Source organism: Argopecten irradians, chromosome 6, assembly GCF_041381155.1.
Source record: "Argopecten irradians isolate NY chromosome 6, Ai_NY, whole genome shotgun sequence".
NCBI lineage: Eukaryota > Metazoa > Mollusca > Bivalvia > Pectinida > Pectinidae > Argopecten > Argopecten irradians.
This window is the reverse complement of record NC_091139.1, coordinates 36,727,148-36,750,239: the sequence shown is the minus strand read 5'-3', so window position 1 is coordinate 36,750,239 and position 23,092 is coordinate 36,727,148. Positions and strand designations below refer to the sequence as shown.

The 23,092-nt window shown below is 34.5% G+C and overlaps 2 protein-coding genes across 3 annotated transcripts in view; one reads left to right on the top strand and one right to left on the bottom strand.

The window, feature by feature from the left end:
- LOC138325768 (uncharacterized) lies at nucleotides 1-15,631 on the top strand. The gene is made up of 11 exons (XM_069271649.1): nucleotides 1-250; nucleotides 2,951-3,037; nucleotides 3,478-3,651; nucleotides 4,109-5,362; nucleotides 5,795-5,933; nucleotides 6,284-6,378; nucleotides 6,736-6,906; nucleotides 7,802-7,945; nucleotides 8,226-8,303; nucleotides 8,575-8,650; nucleotides 9,082-15,631. Exons 1-11 carry the CDS (start codon nucleotides 175-177, stop codon nucleotides 9,317-9,319), a joined length of 2,532 nt encoding a protein of 843 aa, XP_069127750.1. The 5' UTR covers nucleotides 1-174; the 3' UTR covers nucleotides 9,320-15,631.
- Nucleotides 15,632-16,074: 443 nt separating this feature from the next.
- Nucleotides 16,075-23,092, bottom strand: part of LOC138325769 (caldesmon-like) — a 66,194-nt gene continuing 59,176 nt past the window's right edge. For both annotated transcript variants that reach the window (XM_069271651.1, XM_069271650.1), the window contains one exon: nucleotides 16,075-19,120. In XM_069271651.1, the coding sequence (XP_069127752.1) occupies nucleotides 18,962-19,120 (159 nt within the window). In that variant the 3' untranslated portion in view covers nucleotides 16,075-18,961. The remainder of the gene's footprint in view (nucleotides 19,121-23,092) is intronic.

The window sequence follows — 23,092 nt, the reverse complement described above, 5'->3', positions numbered from 1 at the left end:
TACGTCCCCTCTCGGATTTGACATTCGTAGCTGGATGTCTGCAGTGTGTTTTTAAGGAAAGCAAAAGAGTATGAGTGGAGCACTCCATGCTGCAAAATTAATGACTGTCTGGTATATAATGAAATGCAAGAGATAACTAAGTCGGTATAGACTGGTGCACTGATCGGATTCACGATGAAGTCGCTGTTTAGAATGGCATCCACCTTTGTTGGTGAAAATATGGATTTGTTTCCAACGGATGCTGTAGCAGGTCAGTGAATAATAAATTGTGAAGTTTCTTTAATCTGTCTTACATGTGTCTTGAGTCATTGAGAATCGAGATGTATATGCCTACTCTCTACAAAGAACATCAAATGAAAAAATTAAAGGGATCTTTACACAGGTATAGACCAATAAAGTGGTCTTGCTAAAGCAAGTGATCTTTATACACAGGTCTGTGAAGTGAGAGCTGTGGTCGCTAAGACAGGTTTTACTTAAGTGTGTTCACAAGATTTTGAGGAACTTCAGAGGAAAATTAAATTGACTGTAATATATATTAATATCATGAGGATACATGTGACAGTACCCAGATTTAGGTCCTGTAAGTTATAATAAAGCTAACCCATTTTTTCTGAAGAACCGAGTTTGACTTTCTGTCAATTTCAATAATGGCATGTTTATTGGGGTAAAACAGTGAAAAGCACCAGAATTTTGTATATGAATGATATCAATATGATTAAATAATATCTTAGCTACTGTTGTAGTGGAAAATATATCACCTTCTGACTGTCAGGAGGATAAAACATTTTATAGCACCTTGGACAGAAATATCCCCATATGATTGGCGGAGAGCTGTCACATGGTGACCCCCTAACACTTTATAGGGGGTCAGTAAATGTTATTATGGTACAATATGGCGGCTGTCGCCCTCGCTTCAAAATTTGAACACATTAATCTCCTCAACTAAATATACCATTTCATTACAGTAAAAATATATTTTACTTATTAAATTTTTATGTAAAATTAATTCAAAATCGTATTGATACTTCAAATTAAATGAAATGCATTTTTCAAATACGAGTTGCTTCCCCTATGCCAGTTTGAAAGTTGATGACGCGGTGAAAGTCAAACGTAAGAATTCAAGCGTTTTCTTGACTGCGATCATAAACAAATGGAGGGGTTCGTACTATAGATCTATCAACCCTCACTCAAAAATTAATTTATCGGCATTAATTTAAGTGATTTTCTCAGCGAGAATGCAGAGATGATGATGGAGTCTGTGCTATAAATGTTGGATGGATGTTTGTGTCACTTTTGTTTATGATGCTTTCAGTATACAACCAGTCTGATGTCACATTGAGGTAGGCCTACTGTGCCCTAGGAATGTCAAATTATTGTTGATTTATGAATTATTCAGTATTGTTCTTCAGGTTCCTTATACAGTTATTTGCAGATTCCGGAAAGAAAAACATAAATGAATATGTAGGCCTACTGTAGGCCAATTTTTTTTTAAAAGCGGCGATTGTTTGTATACTTCGCCAGCATGATTTAGGTTTGATTTCAGATTCTTGAGAAAACAAATAGGAAACAAAGATCTAATGAAACAAGTAAATGGTCCTTGATATGATATATTCGTATAGTAGGCTCGGGCTACACTCTCGCCCCATTTAAATCTTACTGACCCTCTATGCCTTTATAGGGGGGCAGTAACAGACTATACAACTAATAATATTGTCCTTCACTTATTATAATTATCTCCCCTTCAGATTTATACCACAAAATAAATTGTCCATTCCATTATTTTTGGTTTTATAAACAATTTATTTTTACAGTAGTAGGGTGATATGACCGTTTAATATTTAGTTATTTACCCCGAGATGTAAGATTTCCTTCAGACAAGCCCTTTTGAACTATGGAAATATTATAATACCTTATCATTGGGGACCATAAATGCATATGACATATTCAACTGTTATTTGTTCTGTCACCAAATCAACCTTTAGCAGATGATCAGACCCCAGTTTCATGAACATTTCTTAACTTAATGAAATTCTTTTTAAACTTAAAATTCCTCATGGGAAAGAATTCCTTAAATTAATCAGATATACTGTTGGTAAATATAAACACAAAGACAGGTTTGGGCCAAAAGTAACCATATTTAATATTATGTAATATTATGTAATAATACACAATATATCTGTGGAAACGATAATCCCTAAATATGAAATATTGGTCTTCTGCTATTAGACAATAACAACCTAGAAACTACAACATAAACAACTAATCACTATAAAAAGAAACATTACAAAGCATAGCTTAATTATATGGGATGGATGGGATGGGATTTCGTTCCATGAGGAAACACCAACTGTAGAATATGAACAGGTGTTTGAACCTGGTGATGACTAGACACCATCACAGTGCTCAGGAGACTGTACTGTACAAGTCTGAGCACAGTAATCTATAGCTCAATCTTTAACCTCTGTCATTGGCTAGAATGTGATTGGCTCGTCATCAAACCTCCCCAGCATAGGGGTCCCATAAGGGTCTCAGGCCCTAACCTCACACGCTATACTAAGTGCATGTAGCCAGCAGCTGACAGAGGATGCAAGGTGACACTTTGGCTATCAAAGAGGGTCCAAAGGACCCATTGCCCCTAGTCTGGCATACCAAGCTTGAGTGCACAAAGCCAATTGCTGACAGGGAATGAAAGTAACCCCTGGTCAATCGGAACATGTATGATAGTGGGACCGCCAGAACTAATTAGGTTTCCATATCCCATCTTATTAATACTGTATTAATGATTTAATACCTACCTGAAGATTTTCCCTTAACTTCTGTTATGCTTTCCTATGGAGATATTGATGCTGAGTAATTCCTCAAAGTTCAGGAATGATTATCAAACTGGGCTTTATGTCTGGTTTTAGGGCCAGATTTATAATAATAATAAAGTTTATGCTTTAATTTACAGACTTACCAGGACCAGTTCTGGAGAGCATCCTGCCTTACATGAGTGCTTACTGGCTTCATTCAATCCATCAAAGCCTTTCTTATACTGGTTAGTTCTTTTTATATAAGCATGTAATTTTATCTTTTAAAATAGGTGTTTATTTACCTGGTTGGCAAATCACAATGAATTGATCATGACCATTGTAATGGCATACAATGTACTTGTTTGCTTTGGTGTTATTTCACATGTACAGCCTATTAATAGACAGAGTGGTAGGTTTTTGATGTGGAGAGTCCTTATAATACATATATATTTCTGACTCTCTAACACATTATCACTATAGTCAATAATCTCTACCTCTTGTAGGCCATAGTTTGAGACCAAATTACTTGGCCAGTTGACAGGAAATTGTTGGGATGGTTCTTTTTCTCCGGATACTCTGACCTCCTTCTCAATCCTAATCTGACATTTCCTTGTAAGATCATTAGCTTCCTGTAGGATGTAATCCACAAAACAAATGTTGATTTACATGTACATGGATTTCACAGGTGTAAAGTGTGATTGGCTATGGAACATGCATATCCGTCGGAGATGGGGGTTTGGGGTACAGTCAATGATGAACGTGTTCCAAGAAGCTGTCGATAAGGATCCACGCAAAATCTACTTGATGAAACATTTTCATGATCTTCTCAACTTTTGCACCCTCAGTGTTAACACAAGAGGTTTGGAAATATTTTGTTGTTATGAGATACATGATTTTCTTATAAGAAAGAATAATTATTTCAAATAATTGTTTACTATGGGTGACAATGGAAAATAATACCAACATGATAAATATTGAACCTTCTAGCCACCGAAGGAAGTACACATAAGCATTTCATGTTGACAGTCATGAATTTCTTTTAACTTTTATGGTCTCTCAACAGTAATTTTATACAGGATACAAAAAGTTACGGATACAACATTGATTTGGCAAATTGTTTTACCACTTATATTTGATCAACAATAAATGATAATATGCAGTTATCATGTAGCTTTCTGGTTTAAAAGACGTGTCAAATGTAAAAATAATTATGTCATCATTTTGATCCTTCTACCTCGCAAACTACATGTACATAAATAATGATATACCTTAGAATCTGATGACAAAGTGAATAATTGTTCATATTTTCATTGCAGATCCACACAGCTTATTCCTCTGCCCAATCCATCGACTTGTTCATCGAGAAACACTTGATCCTCCACCTGTAATTCAGGTTCCCCGAGCATCATCATCGTCATCATCTTCTTCTGCTATTTCATTTATCATCTCCAGTCATCACGACGGGGGCACAGTTGGGCCCATGTCTTTCCACTTGGAGCAGCTCCTTAGTTTTTCCTCTCATGCCCAGACACTACGCGTGCTAGGATCTCAGTGTGGTTGGATTGCAGGCTGTGATCCACTTCTGGAGAAGCTTCTGCAGGTTACAGAAAGACTTCAGCTTGTGACACTCACAGATACCTACTATACAGGCATACGTGCCTTAGTGGTTGCTCTGATGAAGCACGGCAAATTAACTAAAGTGATTTTATCTACAGTGAAATTATCAGAACCTTGTCTTTTAGACTTGATGTTTGTCTGCTCAGGAAGGTTAAATCAAACGTCAGTTAACTTATTACATACTAAAAAATTTCTCTGTGGTAATTGTGCTGAAAACACTACTGATGATAAAAACAAATTCTCGGTAATTAACTTTAGTGAAGATAGTGCAAAATCAAACGATAACCCAGAAATGTGTTCAGGGACATCCAAAAATCCAGAGGACTCGGAGTATTATGACGATGCCATGCCATCCACTAGCTCAGGTATTTTCTCTAGTCATGTTGATGAGAGGACAGTGTGTTCTAGGAATATAGAGCCTCTGCTCTGGGAAGTTGGATTTGACAGTGACGGTAGTGAGTCGTCAAACTTTGATATTCCAGATGGCCCAGAAAGTTTACTGGAGCCACAGGTCCTAGATCTTTATGATGAAGCCATCACACCTCTTCCCAGACCCGCAGACACATTAGAGAATCTTGTCCTCACACATAACCCCACAAATCTCCGACCTGATGATTGTAGTCAACATGTCCCTCCCTCGCCAGCACGATGTGTTCAGTGTCAGTCTCATATCAAAAGAACACACACTTTGTCCAAAAATGAAACAGTAACTGATATTTCTTCAAGCTCCGTAGACCAAATTGCAAATTCCTGTTGTCCTGGAAATCAAATGCCAAAAATTGAGTGCCAGAAAGACCGAACACAGGATAATAATCTGTCAGATAATGACATTGTAACAGGTCTTGAATCCTTTGCTCTTCTTAGTACTGCCAACCGTTATGATATTAGTGCTGTTCTAGTCCATGTGCTGCCAGGCTGGACATCTCTTAGGAAATTTGGAGTCTTTGATGTTGGTAAGTTGTTGGTGCCAAGTCATAAAGGATAAAAAAGTAATTATATATATATATATATCTATAGTTAATTACAAAGTACTTAATCAAGTAAACCAAATTTCTTTTGTGTGTAATTAATTTTTCGCAAATTTGGCAATAAAGTTAAATCAGTTTATCTCTGCAAATATACATTTTCTACAATTCTTGCACAATTAAACTCAAATGTATTTCCATTCAATTTTAAATCCACAAAACTTTTATTTCCACGAATATACTTTGAATGGAAATTGTGAAATTAAGTAGTTGCAAAAGAATTTTGGTTTACAGTAAATGGATTTTATTTATTTTTTTTATTTATATTTTTAAGATAACTGTAAAAATAATATATAGTTTAATTATTAATTTTTGATCGGGTTTCAACATCTTTAACTAAGATAATGCCTGATTTTGCAGACATGAAGTCAGAGGAGTTGTCCACACACTTACTTCAGAAAGTCCACAACCACCAGCTGTCTCATCTTGTACTGGATGACATCAGTTTGCATCCATCATTCTTTCAGAAATTCTTACACACTTTACATGCAGACTTCAAGTACGGTTTAGTTTGAATGGTTTTTATATCTGTATTTGGTTGATAATTGTAAAACTGTGTGTCTGACAACAAAGGTCATTTCTTTCAATATCCAAAATTTCCAATCAGCCTGTAATGATTTATTAATAATTCATACTACAAATTAAAAAATAAATATGTACATCCTTTTCAATGTAACTACTAATACTCAAAAGACAAGTTAAAAAAACTTTTTATTTTTTACTTCAATGTGTTTTCAAGTATGCAGGAGTAACTTGCTTCTGCCTAATATTCTTGTAATCATTTGCTAATTCTTATATATTTCTTTATTTTATTCTTTTAAATAGATATCATTAATCTTTTATATTTAGATATGGAGAGAATCATGATCACAAACCACTAGAATGGTTAGACTTCCAAGCTTGTACAAAACCAATCGAGGTTTCCAAGCCTTTATCCCCCAATGGTAAGTGTCTGCTTGCCTCATCTTTCACACCAGCCGTTAGATTAAATCTAGATTTCAGTTTTTACTTGGGCTGCAAGCTTGATATTGAGTAGAACTTTGTGGTATTCTCCAGGTACTGTATAACATGAAGTATTTGTTTTGAAACCTTTGTTTAGTCACAAAAGCACAAATAATCTTTCCAGTATCAACAAAATAATTTGTAAGCTTTAGCTTATGAAAAAATTATGTTATACATTTTATGATAGGAATATGATTTGAAAAAGTTTAACTGTATTGAATTCATGTACAATACATAATATTTAGACATACACATAATGATTATACATATATGACCTTTCACATTAAAATCATTTGTAGTGCTGTTACGTGGTGTAAAGAAACTAGATCTGAGTATGAATATGCTGTCTGACTCAGCGTTTGCAGCCTTGTTGGATCTTGTCAAGAACGACTTGGCACTGATACATCTCAAACTTAATGGCTGTTTTCTGCAAGGAGAACAGGTTCTCCGACTCTTGGAGGTTCTGGCAGGTAAACAAATAGCTTCATTTGTTGAATATGTTTGCAGGAATATCTCTTCAACATAAATTATTTATTACATTTTACCAGATTTATTTATTAAAGGCCACTTTACCAGACGGCAAAACAGCGTCTGCTGTCGTTTGTCGTCTGCCTTGCCTTGTGTGCCATCCACTGTGCATAAACTTTTCAACTTTTGAACTTCTTCTCAAGTTGTACTGGTACGATTCGGCTGAAACTTGCCTGAAATAATCCTGACATGGTCCCGACCAAGTATTGTTATTTTTTTGGGTCGATCTGAAATCCAGGATGGCCACTATAGCCGCCATCTTGAAAACACATTTTGAACTTCTTCTTAAGTTCTACCAGTGGGACTTAGCTGAAATGATCCTGATATAGTCCCGACAAAGTGTTGTTATTTTTCGGGTCAATCTGAAATCCAAGATGGCCGTTATAGCCGCCATTGAAAACACATTTTGAACTTCTTCTCAAGTTCTACCTGTGCGATTTAGCTGAAACTTGCATGAAATGATCATGACATGGTCCTGACAAAGTGTTGTTATTTTTCGGGCCGATCCGAAATCCAACATGGCCGCCACAGCCGCCATCTTCTACTGGCGCAATTTGGCTGAAACTTGCCTGATATGATCTTAATATGGTCCCGACAAAATGGGAAATTTATTAGATATGGTTTCATGGTGGCCATCTTTAAGTGTTGTTACATCTCTGGTTGATGCAAAATTAAATATGGCCACCATGAAACCATATTTAATTAATTTCCCATACAACTATTGCAAAGGTAGTCAGATGACCATTAAGGCCCTTGGGCTTCTTGTGTGATTTTAAATGTATATTTCATTCTGATTTTAAATGTATATTTCATTCTGATTTTAAATGTATATTTCAGAAAACACACGGATGGAGGTAGTAAGTCTGAGTGGAAATCGTGTGGTGGAGGAAGCGGTAGAGGAGGCATTGTTACTATTTATAGAAAAGTGTGTCTCCCTTAAAACTCTCATTCTGAACTACAGCAGGCTCCGTAGTAACTTTGGTAAATAATTTAATTCATGTCCTTTTTAAAATAACATTAAACGTGCTGATAATTCATTTTGGGCTTCATTTCATGCTACAGAAAGTCTGTTATTTAAAAAATCTGTGTTATCGTTCTCGTCATGCTGTTCCCTATAAAATTGTTCATTATATGATTGAATGATAGATTTTAAAATTTCTTCTAATATCTTGTGGTTATACATGTATGTAATAATATGGGCCTATAAACTGAGATTACTATTAAAAAGAGGCCAACCAATAGAATGTTGCATCTGTTGTAGTGAGCAGTGATGAGTTTATACAGACTGTTAGAGGCCACCCAAGTCTGCGGGAACTGTCAATCAAAAACAACCATCTTGGTAAGTAAAAAGGGACATATAGGAATTATTACCTCCCCTTAGAAACCACTTGTCAGTTCTTGTAATTCTTTCAGGTATACAATGTATATGCACCTTTATGTATTATATTTAACAATTAAAGAATAGTTAGATTACAATTACAATTGGAAATATAAATGCAATCTTTCTATCATGGTGTTATTTGAACAGTGTAAATTATTGTATCAAATAATTTATGCCATTTGTTGAGGAAAGCAAATATACTGGTTTTTTTCTGATTCATATTTTTCAGAATCTGGTGCACTGAACTTCCTGAAAGCTATTGCATGTTCTCCTCAGCGGCCAGCTCTTCGTTCCCTCAATATTGGGTAAGTGTGTCAGACATTCACACAACACACCACATTCAGGGGAGGCCATCCTTAAATTGCCTTATCTATTATAGGAGGTTAAGTCTAATTACCAACTAACCTACCAGGGCCCAGTTTCAGGAACCTTCCTTACTAATCATCCTCTTATCTTGTGTAATGCTTTCCTATCGATAAATTTAAGTTAAATAATTCCTTATAGTTAATGATTGTTTGTGAAACTGGGCCTGGGCATGTATTGTAGTGAACATGATGCTCCTTAAATATATATCCAGTGTTGAACCAATGTTATCAAACAGAGAATCTAAATTTGTAGATGCTTTTTGCCACATTTATGACAATTGTGTTGAACCAATGTGATCAGAGAATCAAAATTTGAAAATTTATGGGATTGCTATTTACCACATTTATCGCAATTATCTGTCGATTTTTAGCTACAACTGGATCAAAGGTGAAGATTTGATTGAAGCTGCCCAGCAGATACGAGCGTACCAGCGTCAACATTTCCCTTCCAACATTCTCGTCCTTGACTTCCTGTCCCTCAGTGGGAATCGCCTCCTCCACAGCTTCCAACAGCAGCTCCGTCAGGAGTACAGGGGACTGGTGAAGGACCTGGAAGCCAATAGTATTGACTTTTCACGACCGTATGCAGAACATGTGGGACAAATGTGAGAATCAGAAGATATTCTCATGTAACACCTAATGATAAAGATCACCCCTGGGGTGTAGTTACATACAGCTGATCTAAAAATAATCTCAGACATGTTGCTTAGCCAAACAAAAAGCCAAACAAAAACGTTGTCACTTTTTAGATGTCATTTATGATTGGCTAAGTTTAAAAAGAAACAACAGTTTCATACTCTTATAGGTTGTTTCATGATACCAAAGACTAAAAATATTTGTGGAGTTAATTTTATCTAAACCTATTAATAAAATCTTGATGACATTGATTTTACCTATCCTGGTGATAAAGTCTTGGAGTTGATTTGACTTTAACTTAGCAATAAAATCTCAATGGAGTTGATTTTACCTAAACCTAGTGATAATCTCTTGATGGACTTGATTTTACCTAAACCTGGTGATAATCTCTTGATGGACTTGATTTTACCTAAACCTGGTGATAATTTCATGATGGAGTTGATTTTACCTAAACCTGGTGATAATCTCTTGATGGAGTTGATTTTACCTAAACCTGGTGATAATCTCTTGATGGAGTTGATTTTACCTAAACCTAGTGATAATCTCTTGATGGAGTTGATTTTACCTAAACCTGGTGATAGTTTCATGATGGAGTTGATTTTACCTAAACCTGGTGATAATCTCTTGATGGAGGTGATTTTACCTAAACCTAGTGATAATCTCTTGATGGAGTTGATTTTACCTAAACCTGGTGAAAAATATCTTTCTGGAATTAACAGAACTGACTCTTCCAATATTGATAAGTGATATTTTCCAAACAAGTATAGCAATATAGTATTCATACTTAACCTAATGCTTGCGATTACTACTTGTCATATTCTAGAAAGTATCTACGCTGTACATGTGGAATATTTTATTAACAATGACTCTTTTTGTACAGATTATATGAGAGAGACCGTCAGAAAATGTAGTTTTTTTTACTTGCGATTAAAGTTTGCATATTTAGTAGAAGAGAACTATAAAATTTGAGAAAATTAAAAGATATGATAAAATCAATGGCCACAATCGTAAAATTAATATGTTATCAAAAATTTGTAGGGCAAAAAAGTATGAAATTAGATTGCCACAAAAGTTTTATTCTAATAGTACATGAATTGTATAATATTATTTGTGTAACAATTTACTATGTATAAAATATTAATCAAACAATTGGTTGTTTAGTCAAATCAGACTACTTGAGTTGTATATGTATGTGTGGTTTTATGAACAGTATTATTTATGATGTACAGTTAATGTGATATTCACAGCATTATAGTAGTCATAAAGTAGATTATTGTTGTTGGCTTCATGAAATGAACGTACTACAGAGATGTACATGTTTATATTCAAATATATTTAAATATTATGCATGCATCTTGTTAGAATACCAAGTCAATAAGTTTTAAATGCAATATGTTTTTGGTCAGGTTATAAAAACTATTGACTGATTGATAAAACTATCTTTTTAAAAGAAGATTATGAAGTCTGTTTTTGATATTAAATTTTTTGCCCACAGAAATGTATAATGTATAAGAAATGTCAATAATCCTGTCTCCTTTCATGTAGAATTAAGATTTTGTTAAATCTCTTACCCTGTGAGATCAGTTCACTTCAGGTGAGTGTAGATAAACTGGATCATGATGTGTCTGTGATTTAAGCCTTTTTAACTTGTTGTGTTAGATGTCAGAGCTTTCATGTGGGATGGATTCGGGGAGTTATTAAGATGTACATACTGATGTGTAATTGATTCTATTTTATGCATTTTGGTAAAATATGTAATTTTAGGTTAAAAAAGGGGGCCTGTTTTATAATTCTGTGGTACCCTCTAAATACATCCTCTATACCCCAGGCGTTACAATCACTATAACTGTTGATATAATCCTGTGATACCCCTTAAATACATCTTCGATACTCCAGGGGTTACTATCACTATTACTGTTGATATAATCCTGTGATACCCACTAAATACATCCTCGATACTCCAGGGGTTACTATCACTATTACTGTTGATATAATCCTTTGAGACCCATTAAATACATCCTCGATACTCCAGGGGTTACTATCACTATAACTGTTGATATAATCCTGTGATACCCCCTAAATACATCCTCGATACTCCAGGGGTTACTATCACTATTACTGTTGATATAATCCTGTGATACCCCCTACATACATCCTCGATACTTCCGGGGTTACTATCACTATTACTGTTGACATAATCCTATGAGACCCCCTAAATAAATGCTGGATACTCCAGGGTGTACTATCACTATTACTGTCGATAAAATCCTGTGATACCCCCTAAATACATCCTTGATACTTTAGGGGTTACTATCACTATTACTGTCGATATAATCCTGTGATACCCTCTAAATACATCCTTGATACTCCAGGGGTTACTATCACTATTACTGTCGATATAATCCTGTGAGACCCTCTAAATACATCCTGGATACTCTAGGGGTTACTATCACTATTACTGTTGATATAATCCTGTGATACCCCCTACATACATCCTCGATACTTCAGGGGTTACTATCACTATTACTGTTGACATAATCCTATGAGACCCCCTAAATACATGCTGGATACTCCAGGGTTTACTATCACTATTACTGTCGATAAAATCCTGTGATACCCTCTAAATACATCCTGGATACTCCAGGGGTTACTATCACTATTACTGTCAATATAATCCTGTGATACCCCCTACATACTGGATACTCCAGGGGTTACTATCACTATTACTGTTGATATAATCCTGTGAGACCCCCTACATCCTGGATACTCCAGGGGTTACTATCACTATTACTGTCGATATAATCCTGTGATACCCTCTAAATACATCCTTGATACCCCAGGGGTTACTATCACTAATACTGTTGATATAATCCTGTGAGACCCCCTACATAAATCCTCGATACTTCAGGGGTTACAATCACTATAACTGTTGATATAATCCTGTGATACCCCTTAAATACATCCTCGATACTCCAGGGGTTACTATCACTATTACTGTTGATATAATCCTGTGAGACCCCCTACACACATCCTCGATACTCCAGGGGTTACTATCACTATTACTGTCGATATAATCCTTTGAGACCCATTAAATACATCCTCGATACTCCAGGGGTTACCATCACTATTACTGTTTATATAATCCTGTGATACCCCCTAAATACATCCTCGATACTCCAGGGGTTACTATCACTATTACTGTTGCTATAATCCTGTGATACCCCCTACATACATCCTCGATACTTCCGGGGTTACTATCACTATTACTGTTGACATAATCCTATGAGACCCCCTAAATACATGCTGGATACTCCAGGGTGTACTATCACTATTACTGTCGATAAAATCCTGTGATACCCCCTAAATACATCCTTGATACTTTAGGGGTTACTATCACTATTACTGTCGATATAATCCTGTGATACCCTCTAAATACATCCTCGATACTCCAGGGGTTACTATCACTATTACTGTCGATATAATCCTTTGAGACCCATTAAATACATCCTCGATACTCCAGGGGTTACCATCACTATTACTGTTTATATAATCCTGTGATACCCCCTAAATACATCCTCGATACTCCAGGGGTTACTATCACTATTACTGTTGATATAATCCTGTGATACCCCCTACATACATCCTCGATACTTCCGGGGTTACTATCACTATTACCGTTGACATAATCCTATGAGACCCCCTAAATAAATGCTGGATACTCCAGGGTGTACTATCACTATTACTGTCGATAAAATCCTGTGATACCCCCTAAATACATCCTTGATACTTTAGGGGTTACTATCACTATTACTGTCGATATAATCCTGTGATACCCTCTAAATACATCCTTGATACTCCAGGGGTTACTATCACTATTACTGTCGATATAATCCTGTGAGACCCTCTAAATACATCCTGGATACTCTAGGGGTTACTATCACTATTACTGTTGATATAATCCTGTGATACCCCCTACATACATCCTCGATACTTCCGGGGTTACTATCACTATTACTGTTGACATAATCCTATGAGACCCCCTAAATACATGCTGGATACTCCAGGGTTTACTATCACTATTACTGTCGATAAAATCCTGTGATACCCTCTAAATACATCCTTGATACTTTAGGGGTTACTATCACTATTACTGTTGATATAATCCTGTGAGACCCCCTACATACTGGATACTCCAGGGGTTACTATCACTATTACTGTTGATATAATCCTGTGAGACCCCCTACATCCTGGATACTCCAGGGGTTACTATCACTATTACCGTTGATATAATCCTGTGATACCCTCTAAATACATCCTTGATACCCCAGGGGTTACTATCACTAATACTGTTGATATAATCCTGTGAGACCCCCTACATAAATCCTCGATACTTCAGGGGTTACAATCACTATAACTGTTGATATAATCCTGTGATACCCCTTAAATACATCTTCGATACTCCAGGGGTTACTATCACTATTACTGTTGATATAATCCTGTGAGACCCCCTACACACATCCTCGATACTCCAGGGGTTACTATCACTATTACTGTCGATATAATCCTTTGAGACCCATTAAATACATCCTCGATACTCCAGGGGTTACCATCACTATTACTGTTTATATAATCCTGTGATACCCCCTAAATACATCCTCGATACTCCAGGGGTTACTATCACTATTACTGTTGATATAATCCTGTGATACCCCCTACATACATCCTCGATACTTCCGGGGTTACTATCACTATTACTGTTGACATAATCCTATGAGACCCCCTAAATACATGCTGGATACTCCAGGGTGTACTATCACTATTACTGTCGATAAAATCCTGTGATACCCCCTAAATACATCCTTGATACTTTAGGGGTTACTATCACTATTACTGTCGATATAATCCTGTGATACCCTCTAAATACATCCTCGATACTCCAGGGGTTACTATCACTATTACTGTCGATATAATCCTGTGAGACCCTCTAAATACATCCTGGATACTCTAGGGGTTACTATCACTATTACTGTTGATATAATCCTGTGATACCCCCTACATACATCCTCGATACTTCCGGGGTTACTATCACTATTACTGTTGACATAATCCTATGAGACCCCCTAAATACATGCTGGATACTCCAGGGTTTACTATCACTATTACTGTCGATAAAATCCTGTGATACCCTCTAAATACATCCTTGATACTTTAGGGGTTACTATCACTATTACTGTTGATATAATCCTGTGAGACCCCCTACATACTGGATACTCCAGGGGTTACTATCACTATTACTGTTGATATAATCCTGTGAGACCCCCTACATCCTGGATACTCCAGGGGTTACTATCACTATTACCGTTGATATAATCCTGTGATACCCTCTAAATACATCCTTGATACCCCAGGGGTTACTATCACTAATACTGTTGATATAATCCTGTGAGACCCCCTACATAAATCCTCGATACTTCAGGGGTTACTATCACTTTTGCTGTGGATATAATCCTGTGATACCCCCTAAATACATCCTCGATACTCCAGGGGTTACTATCACTATAACTGTCTATATAATCCTGTGAGACCCCCTACATCCTCAATACTTCAGATACATCAAAAGAATCGAATAATGGTACACTATGGATGAGTGTGTGGCTTTGGGTGTCGCTCTCACTAAAATCTTCAAAGGAAGTCTGCAGGCATGTGAATGGTCCTTATTTTCTCCTGAACTGCCTTCACTTCTAGGGGTGGATATAATGACATTGATACTGTCCACTAAACTCTAGTAAACTGCCTACTTTAAACAAATTTTCTTTCACGTGTGATCCAAGTAATTTAACAAATGTTGATGTAAAAAATAAAATTATATATCTACATCCTTGATAGGAATTTCTATTCAGTTTTAAAATCCGTAAATTTTAATCTTCGCGAACTTATTTTGAAATGAAATTTGTGAAATTTATTAACCCTAAGCCGCCAAAGAAAGTTGGTTTGCTGTACATATATTATAATAAGTGTTTTCCTAATCCAGTATTCATCGTGCTTTAGCAGGTTTTTATCATGTTTTATGTCAAATTCATTGTCAGATTTTAACCATCCTCAGCAGAAAGCTGGGTGTCCACTAGGGACAGTGTATCATTTGGATGTCCTGTGTTTGTCTGTCTTTCCAAGATCTGTATGCTAGAAATGTGAGGAAAAACTGCAACTGTGTTGTTAAGTAGTTCTCTTCATTGATAAACATCACTTACATCGATGTAAATGTAAGAATAAAGTGATTTGAATGTCTCAGATTTTCTGTTTTAGTTTTGGGTAAAAAAACAATAGATTTTTGTTTTCTTCATAAATGTATTTATATAAAGGCACCTTGGTACACATATATTGTAAATTATTGTTAAAGCCTCAGAAAATGGTTATTAGTTATAATTTGATATCAAGTTTGAAACTAAAAATCGCATTATAAAGACATAATTGCCGTTAAAATACCTAAAACAGACCCTGAAGTGTGATTAGCCTATCACCTTTTAAAAAAGTGGGCCTAAAGAGGTAGATATCACTTAAATCATCATATTTGTCAAATTTATCTGATTATCTAGTATCAGTAGGGCTTAAATAATAAAAAAGTACTTTGTTCTTAGCCAGTGTACATTTAAATTTGCACCACTGCAGATAATGTAGGCAACATGGGTGATTTGTTATTGGGTAGAATAACACACACAAACAAAAAATAATTAATTTTCATTTCCAATTTATTCAGATGTAATCATAATTAAATAATATCTATCTTTCATATAAATATCTTAATCAGTAATTGTAACGTCACAACTGATAACAGGCAAAGTAGAATGGACACAGAAATAAGGGGAGACCACCCTTCAAAGAGGGGAGACAACTCATAAAAGGCACAGCAGATCCTTGCATGACTCTAGAAAGTGGATGCATCACAGGCACTGGCTGTACAATTCTGGACGGAATACAACAAACAATAAACAACATAACTGTATAACTTATATCTCTGAAAAAATAACAAGATATCTGTGAAAATAAGTCAGTCTTGATCTTCGTCAAGCTGAGGATAACTAATTTAGAATTAGAATCAATCTACATATGGGACTGTATAAAATTTAACTAAAAAATAGATACTATAGGTGACTAGAAAAAGATTGAAATATCTTATATTTTCAGTTTCTAAAATCCAAATTCTTATGAATCATTTCATGATGGAAATAAAATTATATGTACAAAATACTATTTCAGCACTCTGGACTCTTTAGCTTTATTAAATACCGTAGTACCATCTGTAGTTTAACAAGATTAGTAGGAAGAAATTATTTTTTCTATTGGAGACTTTATCAAATAGTCCTGGAGTCATGTTTGATAACTAATAAACTAAAATAAAAGGTACATGGCTGTATATACCACAAGCAATAATGTAACTTCAGGTAAAATTTCTAATATAAGATATGATATGATAACAGTTCACATCTATTTGAACAATGATTCTGACTTACATTCAAGACGAGACAAAAGGAAACTGTGTTCTTAATTCATATATATAAATGAAGTTTTAATAACTACATGTACAATGATAAAATGAAACTAAAATGCAGAAACTATTGCTGAAAGTTAGGTCTGCAAAATTATACAAACACATTTTTTTTGTTTCAATTCAACTTAAACCACACAGCACAGTCCACTGATCAATTGAAGAAGAGTATCAAAACCTATAAGACTGTATACAGTTGATATAAAATCACAATATCTTACAATATAGGAGATGAACATTTAGAAATGATGTGTGATCTCTAACAACATTTATGTACAGGTTATCACAGAGGCTTGTAACATGGTCTTATAACAGTTTAGAACAAGGAAAATGTAATAATTTATGTTTTAAATATAAAAAATGAAGAGGAATGCCTAATAAACCCTGCAGACATTTACACAGGAAATTATCAAGTTGAATAAATCCTGTACAACCATGTCTTTTATGTAGTAGACAACTGATGGGGCTATGAGTCATCTACCTGACACATCATAACATATACTCAGCAGCAGCTTTACTGAACATGAATTTTTAGATTAACTCAAAATCTAAAAAAAGCTAAGAAATAATTACTGATACACTTGTTACCTTCTTGAAGGTAAGTTGTAAGTACGTTTTTTTTTTTAAATTTATTTGAGTTTTTCTTGCCAGGTAAAATTTTTATTTCTTCATCTTTTTACATAAAATTAAATCTTATATAAGGTTAAAAAAGTGTTTTCATTTACCTTTGATTTTATTTTTTGAATTTTTTCCCCTAGGTTTTATATTTACATGTATTTATAATCAATCAATTGTATGAATATATTGTTCTTTATATAACCAGTAACTGATGATGCAATGAAATACAAACAAAACTTCAAAGATACAATCAAGTATTCCATTAAGTTTGAGACATCTTACTTAAACTGTAAACATTTGTCAAATATAATGTAGGCAGATGATCGTGACATACAGAACTTAAGATAGATTAGTTTAAAATCCGAATAGAACATAAAATTTTTTCAGAAATCTGTGAATCATTTCTTTTATATTTTCATTTTTCTAATAATTCTCATTTTTCTATTTAATTACACATACCATATTAGCCAATAAATACTAATGCCCCTGTAAAGCCCCTTCCCTAAGTTGCATCCCTTTTTTAATGACTTATTCAATCTCTCTGAAAATTCATACTGACCTATTCCAGTCGCAGATTTAGAGTTCAACAATGTATTTAGGGGTGAATTAGTTAAGTTCACAACTCACTTTTTTTTCTTTATCTAAGTACCTTGGAGTTTTTATTTGGTCAAATACAATGTCGATACAATGCTTTTTATAAATGGCAATTCAAAATAAAATGTTTTGTTTTTTAAGGGAAGCAGCTAACGGCCTTATAAACGGATGTTACTGATGAAATACAACACCAGATGATAAGAATGTTTTTGCTTATATTTGATTAAAATAGACTAAGTACTACCTTTTGTCTTCTTGAGTAAATATAAGCACCATTATAACAAGTTAACAAAGATAAAACTGTCCCTACATACTATATGTCAGATTAATAAATAACTAGGAGAGCTCCCACAGACAGAAAGCATGAGTTGGTTCAGACTCTGTAGTGATCATCATCCTTGTGGGTCTAAAGCAATCCACACAAATAAAAGTACTAATTCTTTCTTTTAATAATTTATAAAACCTATCTAATACTTAATATGAATTTGAAACAACATCCCGCTTTCATAATCATCATAACCATCAATTTTTGAAACTTTATAACTTATTATCTGAGATACTTGATTTATTCAACCCTAAACCTCATTTGAACTATTCCAGGATTAAAGGCTGGAACAGCTCATCATAAAGTTACAGGGGTGAATGTGTTCACAACATCTTTATAATAAGAATAACTATGTTTCCATGATCATCCGAAGTTTCTTCCTCTTGAACATGCCCTCCATTATGAGTATTCATAACACCAATTCTGTCCTCCTATATACACAATGCAAATCTGGTTCCCACATTTTTTATCCCTGAATCAGTCCAGCATTTTCTTTTCCTCCTCTACTGAATGTAGTTTCTCTATATGAGGTGTTTTAGGAGCGAGGTGTGATGGCTGTATGTTGGTTAAGGTATGGGTCTGACACTGACAGGGATGATGGGAATTGTTGGTGCCTTGTCAATGTACGATTTATCTTTTTCTGTGTAAGTTCTGCTCTCATGGCTCTCAGCTCGGTCTCTGCCTGGTTGCGTAGCTAGATAAAACAATAATGAAGGCACATGGACATTACATATGGATGGAGATTATACTTATCTTAAAACAAAGTTAAATCAACTGTTATTATAATAAAACATTCTTGCTTTATTATTGAAGTGAAAATTCCAGAGATTTCCAAAATCTGTAGAGATATGTTATCTTGCAATTCCAAAAGAGCAGTGAAATTTGTTGTTTGAAATTCAAACTGTACAGTGAAATCTGTGTTGTTTGACAACTCTAACTGTACATTATAATATGTGCTTATTGACAACTGTACAGTGAAATCTGTGTTGTTTAACAATTCCAACTGTACATTATAATATGTGCTTATTGACAACTGTACAGTGAAATCTGTGTTGTTTGACAACTCTAACTGTACATTATAATATGTGCTTATTGACAACTGTACAGCGAAATCTGTGTTGTTTGACAACTCTAACTGTACATTATAATATGTGCTTATTGACAACTGTACAGTGAAATCTGTGTTGTTTGACAACTCTAACTGTACATTATAATATGTGCTTATTGACAACTGTACAGTGAAATCTGTGTTGTTTAACAATTCCAACTGTACTGTGAACTATGTGTTGTTTCACAACTCCAACTATACTTTATAATATGTGTTGTTTCACAACTCTAACTGTACGGAGTATTAGTATTCCACAACTCCAAATGTACAGCGAGAAATCTGTTGTTTCACAACTCCATCTGTACAGTGTATTATCTGTTGTTTCACCACTCCAAATGTACGGCGAGAAATCTGTTTTTTCACAACTCCAACTGTACAGTGTATAGTTGTTTCACCACTCCAAATGTTATGAGAAATCTGTGTTATTTCATAACTCCAACTGTACAGGGGATATGTGTTGCCAACAACTCCAAATGTACAATATAATATGTGTTGTTTCACAACTCTAAATGTTGTGAGAAATCAGTGTTGAATCACAACTCCATCTGTACTAGTGGGGTAACACCTAAAGGAAGTCACAAATGGAATGAAATGAAGTAGGAACGATAATTCTTATCAAATTTGTCTCCATGGTATAAACAACCTTTTGAAAAACTCAAAATACCATTTTGTTCAAAATTACGTGAACTTTTTATATGTGAAGCTTCAGTTTGTCAACTTAGTTTACCTAGGGTGAGATAAACAGAAATCAACGATGAAAATGACAATTTTGGCATGTTTAACCCCAAATATCTCTGTAGCCAGATTATTCCCAAATATACCACATAGTCAGAGATGTAGTTTCAGATTTTAGTATGGGCTTAATTTTAATCGCTTTTGCTTAACAAGAGTTATCATTTCCTATTTCATTTCATTCCATAATATCTGTTGTTTCACAACTCCATCTGTACATTATAATATGTGTTGATTCACAACTCCATCTGTACATTATAATATGTGTTGATTCACGACTCCATATGTACAATATGATATGTGCTATTTCACAACTCCATCTGTACATTATAATATGTGTTGATTCACGACTCCATATGTACAATATGATATGTGCTATTTCACAACTCCGACTGTACAGTGAAATATGTGTTGTTTCACAACTCCAACGGTACAGTGAAATCTTGTGTTGTTGCACAACTCAATTGTACTCCAACTCCAACAGTACAATGAAATTTCTATTTACAACACTCAACTGCACTGTGTTGTTTCACAACTCCAATTGTACAGTGAAATCTGTGTTGTATGATAAATCAAAACATCAGACTGTACATAGTATGAAATATGTTGTATGAAGTTGACAACTTCAACTTCATGTGGAGATCTGGTTGACAAATATCTTTCAAAGAAAGGAAAAAATCTTTATTGATTCATGAATTTCATATACCTGTAAATGTATACTATATATTATTAAAGTTTTATATTAATACATGACTATTTCCTGTGTTGTGCAGTTTCACCTAACTGAACAGCCCAAACCAAAGTATGTCCACCTGACTGAGTCACAAATATCCGTGATTCTATTTCCAGGTTTTTCTACAGTCTCAAATATCCGTGATTCTATTTCCGGTTTTCTCTACACACTATCTGCCATTCCAAATATGCATTTCTGTGTTTTCCATGCAAAAATGAAAAATAAAACAAAAGTTGTCTACATACTACTCTGTGTGTGAGTGAGTTATGTATATGAGTTATACAGAGCGTAATACAGTCAGGCTGTCCAGTCTATAGGTAACCACCACAACACATCTACTGGCCTATCACCCGGTTAGTACCCGTCCTTATACTATTACACATGGTTAGAGGGCAATAGTCTTTAAACTATTACACACGGTTAGAGGGCAATAGTTCGCAGACTATTACACACAGTTAGAGGGCAATAGTCCTTATACTATTAAAAATGGTTAGAGGGCAATAGTTCTCATGCAGACTATGCAGACACTGTTAGTTGGACAATAGTTCTCAGACTATTACACCTTAGTTGTCAGACTGTTACACACTGTTAGTGAATAGATTATAGTCCTCAGACTGTTACACACTGTAAGTGGTCAACAGTTCTCAGACTATCGTACACTGTTAATGGTCAACAGTCCTCAGATGGTCACACACTGATACTGTTAGATCTTGAACTATCACACACTGGTAGTGGTCAACAGTCCAGTGACCAGGTAGTCATCAGACTGTCACACATATAATAGATGTAAATAGTCTGAGAACTTTCATAGTTAGTACAAGCACAAAAGCAGTAACAGTTAATACTCATTAACAGTATAAGCCAAGTTTCCACTACGCCAACACAAATACTGCAATCCCTGTATTATTCCACACAGATGACACACAAGAGTAATGAAGATTAACTTTGTAAAGCTGACTGTCTGTCAGTCAGGGATATTTTTTATCTATGTTTTCCTAAACTATGAATAACAAATACAATTATCTATTTTTTCATCTCCAATTTTCATTGTATTATTTTTAACAACCATGATTTTATCTCAAGAAATTGAAAATTTTTTTTCAAACAAAACAAAAAAACTAAAAGGAAAGGAAATAACATTGATATTACTAAAAACTAAAGATATGGAGTATAATTCTACCATTTCCCAGCTACTGAAGAATTTCATTACCATGTGTGTATTCCATTCACTAGTAATGACAAAAGTATTTTGTATATCAGTATATATATTTGTGGTTTTACAGTGTGTAAGCATAATTTTCAGTACAAGTCCTAACCTGAATGTCATTTGTTTAAGAAATATGTTTCAACTTTTCTTGGAATACGTAAGTTAGACTATTAACAAATTCAAACAAAATTCTATCAATTCTACAAAGCAAATCTATTAATTTTATCTACATGCAAACACAGAACCAAACAATACATTTTTTCTTTTCTTCAAAACATTCAACATTTCACATCAAATGCTATATGATCAACCAAAACTGAATAGGTTTTAAAAAATCAAATGTCAACTTAATATTATGTAAAGAAAAAAAATCAAGATCTCTACAAATCATCTCATAAGTAGAGATAGAAGATATTAAGTAAGAGAAAAAGATCAAAAGTACAGGGGGAAAAGATAAATAGTATAGCTTTAGGAAGAAATATTCATCAGCCACCATATTTCTATTTTCTGTTGTCTCATAGACACTAAGTGAAGAGAGAGAGAAATACAAGAAGTAAAATGGGGAAGGGGTGGATTATTGTTTATTGCCTGTCAGAATTTATCATATCAAATCTAATGGAAAGAACAGTTTGTGTGCTTCAGGGATTTCCAGTTTTCAAAAAAGAGGCCAGTCATTATTGTTTTTGGAGACTGAGTAAATTTGAATTTTACATTTTTCTAAGCAGAATCAAATTTCTCACAAATAGTAGTTGTTTAGTCCTAAATCTGAGATGAATTGTAGAGACTTAAATACACATTTTATATTCATGAATTACAGTTTGGTTAATTTTGGATATTTGATTTCAAGCCACAAAATTTGAAGGTTAATTTTCTCACCATTTGACTA

Excerpts from the sequence above, each read along its gene's own strand:
- LOC138325768 (XM_069271649.1), top strand. The coding sequence starts at position 175 with ATGAAGTCGCTGTTTAGAATGGCATCCACCTTTGTTGGTGAAAATATG. Across the intron at positions 5,934-6,283 it reads ACTTTACATGCAGACTTCAA|ATATGGAGAGAATCATGATC; the intron begins GTACGGTTTAGT and ends TTTTATATTTAG. Across the intron at positions 8,651-9,081 it reads CTTCGTTCCCTCAATATTGG|CTACAACTGGATCAAAGGTG; the intron begins GTAAGTGTGTCA and ends GTCGATTTTTAG.